Source organism: Mesitornis unicolor, unplaced genomic scaffold (assembly GCF_000695765.1).
Source record: "Mesitornis unicolor isolate BGI_N332 unplaced genomic scaffold, ASM69576v1 scaffold40626, whole genome shotgun sequence".
NCBI classification, from domain to species: domain Eukaryota; kingdom Metazoa; phylum Chordata; class Aves; order Mesitornithiformes; family Mesitornithidae; genus Mesitornis; species Mesitornis unicolor.
The window spans coordinates 1-4,395 of record NW_010191012.1 but is presented as its reverse complement, the minus strand read 5'-3'; the positions used below and the strand labels follow the sequence as shown (position 1 = coordinate 4,395).

Here is a 4,395-nt window from a genome sequence, read left to right as displayed (position 1 = left end):
ATTATGGCTCAATTGTCGATGGCGGCAATGTACGTTCACAGTTTAAAGCCTGCTGGCAGGACTGCAGATGAGTGTCAGTAAAAACAAGGGGCTTTTAGTGCTGAGACAGGGAGTTTTCTTTCATGTTGGCTAGATTAGAAGATCACCCCAGGTCTCTCCCTGTTCTTCCCTTATTCCCTTTCCAGTGCATAAAACCCCTGACAGTAGATCTTTAGGCACACCTGTCTTAACCCTAGCTCCAGTTCTCCTTCTTGAAAACAAGTTGCACGGCATCATTAACATCCTGCACTATGTTACTTGCCTCCACCAGGCTTGGGTCAAAGCAGAAGTCTCGATGGCCGTGAAACACGGTCTCTGGTGTGCACCCCTTCATTTTACTGGGAACATCCGCATTGTGGCGGTAGACCCCAGTGCAGACCAGAATCGACTCGCAACTCTCCACAGAATTGTTGCAGTCCTTCCCCAGCTCCAAGTGATCCTCAGTTTGGGGACTGGCTGGCTGTGGGCTCCTCTTCTCTCCAGTCTGGACCTGGTTCTGGTGAGCTGACTTGAGGTAGCTGTTGTAGAGGTTTGCCCCATAGACATCAGACATAGGGTTATCCCTGGATAAGGTCACAGTATGAAACAGAAATGAGACACTAGACCATGCATTGATTTCTGGCTCTGGCAGACTGGAATTAAGGTAGCACCAAGGGAGGAAGGGGCGTGAGGAATTTGCTAACATCAATGAGAACCACCCAGACTGGGCCAGTGAGTCCACCTCCTGGTGGGTGCTGTTCAGCTGTGGTGAAAGCCACATGCTTCACAAACATCTTTCAAAGGGGAGAAAGACACATCCAAAGCAGTTTCATCCATTACTGTAATGTATTCTCTAAAATTCCAAACTGTTTGGCCTAACTGGGCTAATGGTACTACATGTGGGTCTCCTAACTGTTTCTTTAATCCAATGATGCTACATGCACTCTGCATCCTACAGTAACAGCTTTGCCAGGCTGACAGGGCCCTTCAAATGATTAAAAGTGAGGGTGCAAAAAGCTAGCAAGCCTCTGTTCGAGGATGTGAGGCTCCAGAGACGCCATGGGGATTTTGGTATTCCTTTTAGAAATATCCATTAAAAAACCCCACTTAAGAGAAGTCAGCATGCAACTCCCTAAGGAAACCAGCAGGAAAAACAGTCTCTTACCCAACTGCATAGAGGCGTCGGATGGGAGCCTTCCAGCCCTGTTTCTCTGCCTGCTGTTTTATCAAGTATTCGGCATAGCAGTAGGTGACTGTGCTGGGTTTGCCAATCAAGGCCTCATACTTCAGCTCCCGGCCTGTCACTTTCTTGTAGATGGTCTCCAAGCAGAGAAGGAAAGTGCCATGGCCAAACCTGCTCCAGAAAGGAGGTCATCAGTATCCCCTGTCACACCACTTAAGTAGCAAACACTCCTCAGTGAGGAGGACCACCTCCTGTAGCCAGGGTACCACCAAGCTACCCTACACACACACACCTGCACAGGCAGTGGTCTGGCTTTTATTTATTGAAATGTTCAAGTCTTTGTTTCTCATGCAGTTTTCCTATCTCTGCAGCTAATTATGCCATACAGTCAAACTCTAATGCTAAAAAATGTAGTAAGAAAGGATCATCTGCAGGAGAGATGTATGAAGTAAGCTAAACCAAATACCACACATGCTTTTCACCTAGGCATCTTGGCTTCGGCCATCCACAGGAGATCCATGTTGCAGGCAAGGATGGGCAGATGGGGGTATGGTATATTTTGCAGCTCTGCCTCAGGGTTCCCGTTGCTCAGGAGTACATCAATAATAAGTTGCAGACTTGTCTCCCACCTCACTGGCTCACCAAACAGAATCACCCCTGTAAGATTTCAAGAGATGCTTGGAAGCTCACGGTATCCTAGTACAGGACCCACTACTAAAAGCCACCCAATAGCTAAAAACACTCCTCTGCTGGGATGCCCTGGCTAATACAGCTACCACTGGAACACGGCTGGTGTCAGGGCTTCAGTTTGCACCACATGCACCACTGGTCCCAGATGCTGGAGCATGGCACAGAGAGAAGTTGGTTTTGCTTTTAGCAACCTTGTGCTTCGTGCTGCATGAGGGCAGCAAGGCTGCCTCCTGACCACGTCCTCTGAAGATACTGCCTGTGGACACCAATGAGCTGAGAGCACATTGTTAGCTCTCATCCCAGCTGGCTTGCCTGACTGTTATTTCTGCTTGCTGTTCATATGTAAACACAGCCTATTGCTTACCTTCTATAGTGGGGAAGCCAGTGGCTGGAGGTGGCTGCCAGAAAAAAACAAAGGCTAGGTTAGTAATGCAAAACCTAATGCCGTCTCTAAAACAAAACTAAAAATGCTTCCTTTGAACCTGCCAAGGCAGTCCCATGCAGAGGCAGGACAAGGCCACCTGGCATCCTGAAGAAAGATTTCCCCCAACCCCCTTCCCAGATCATATTTCATAGTTCTTGCATTTCTGTCTCAGAGCTGGAGATGTCAACCAAACCATCTTACCACTTACTGCAAGGAATAGCAATGAAGGACAGGTGTGGCATAAGAAAGGAAAGGGGAAAGTTACTGCCCTTCCAGGAGGAGCCAACACTGCAAAGAGCAAAGAGGTGCTGGCTGCTCAGTACAGGTCCCAGTCTCTTGCTAGCAGCCAGCCGCTCTGTGCCTTTGCAGCTTCCCCACCCCATGCTATACATTTTAAGCACCACCACACCAGACCACCTGTTTTACTGATGCATCAGGACATTACCAGCTCTTTTGGCCTGCGGCTCTGATCCACCATGTCTAACAGAGGATATGCCTTCCTCAGTGCCTCTATGGTGACCACATGCTTGAATCCCAGGCTATTTCAGTTCATCAAGGAAAGTTGTGGAGACTTTCTCTTTTTAAAGTGACTGTTTTTTTAAGTTACTTGCAAAAGCATCTACCGGATTAAGGTATACAAGTCCTAGTAGCAGAGCAGTTATTTTACCTGGTGATACACAAGCTTACAGCTTCCAGTCAAACTGTGTGCTGTGCTTCAACCTAAAGGTAGGCCCTAAAGGTTACAGGAGGAAAAAAAAAAAAAAAAGACTGGGGTGATTTAGCTTGTGATCAGCAGTCCTTGGAATTAGGCAAAGAGCAGAGGTCACTCCAAGACAGAATGGATGTGCTTTGGGAGACCTTTAAGGCCAGGGTTCTTGTATTGGTGCAGCACAGGGGGCTGGTCAGGCTTCTTGGCTAGAAGCAGAATCAGTGAAGCTCTGCTCAGCTCAACTGGTGAAAAGAAAATGGTCTGTGCTGATAAAACTGCACAGGTGAAGGATTAGTTGCATTTACTTGCCAAACACCTTGCCCTTAGCTCACCCTACTGGCCTTGGATAATAGAGACGGGCCAAGGTTTTGTACCAAATGAAGTTAAATGTTAAGTACAAGGGATGACTGTGTGTACAGACTGAGATGTCGCAAACTCTGCAGGCAGTTCTTCCCTCCCTGCAGACATGGGATATATCAGAGCTGCTGTGCCCTTGCCTCAGCTAGGCAACATGCATGTGGGATTGTCATTTAGACTACGTCCATGCACTGGGACATTGTGGCTCTAATGATGTTTGAGTGCCTTCAATTGCTGTCAGATTCCTGAGGAAAACCTTAGCTGTGGGAGAGGTGGGAGTGATCTCTAATGCACTTTGCTATGAAAGAATGGGAGGAGCACAATTTTAATCTTAGAAATGACAGAGGTCCAAAGCTGATGAAGTTCTCATGGTGACATCCCGCCAATACAAACAGCAATCACAGGAGAGGTAATCAGTGCGAGAAGCCAAACACAGAACAAGGACAGCCAGGAGGTAACCAAGATGGAGATCAACAGTTAGTGCCTGCACCTGAGCCTCTCCATTGGATGAGACCAGTGACCTTTCTGTTTCCTTGCGCTTGTACAAGCTGAAGGAGTGAGTGCCAGGGGCAGGGCAGGAGCAGCAGCATTTGGCTGGAAGGCTGCAGTGGGAAGCGCAGAGCACCACAAGACAAAGGCAGCACCACAGCAAAGGATACTTCAGGGCATTCTCCTCCACAGGCCCCTGCCCGTCCACCAGCATGCACTTCTGGTGGAAGTGGCTGAAGAGCCGGAGGGGGCTGTGGGACAGGATCACCTGCTCCGGAGACACCTGCGGGAGGGAGGAGAAGGCTGAGAGCCAGGGGAAGATTTCCCCTCTTCTCCCTGTGGTCAGGTCGCACCCCTGACCCCGGCTGCCACCAGCCTCCCTCTGTTCCCTCAGGCCGAGGCAAGGCCGGGCACTCGGTGGTGGTGCGGCCACTCCCAGCACCTTCACCCCTTCCAAGGCAGTCGCGCTGTGTGGGCTCCCCTCCAAAGCCGTGACACTTGAACTGGGGGAGCCCTGATGAAGCC

The 4,395-nt window shown here is 49.4% G+C and overlaps 1 protein-coding gene across 1 annotated transcript; it reads right to left on the bottom strand.

Moving 5' to 3' along the window:
- Positions 1 to 232: 232 nt before the first annotated feature.
- Positions 233 to 4,153, bottom strand: CECR5 (cat eye syndrome chromosome region, candidate 5; the record flags this gene model as incomplete). Its single annotated transcript, XM_010186601.1, has 6 exons — positions 233 to 602; positions 1,184 to 1,372; positions 1,684 to 1,858; positions 2,256 to 2,289; positions 2,761 to 2,854; positions 4,041 to 4,153. Coding segments are annotated over 6 exons (975 nt in total), but the record flags the coding sequence as incomplete, so codon positions are not given.
- Positions 4,154 to 4,395: the final 242 nt, after the last annotated feature.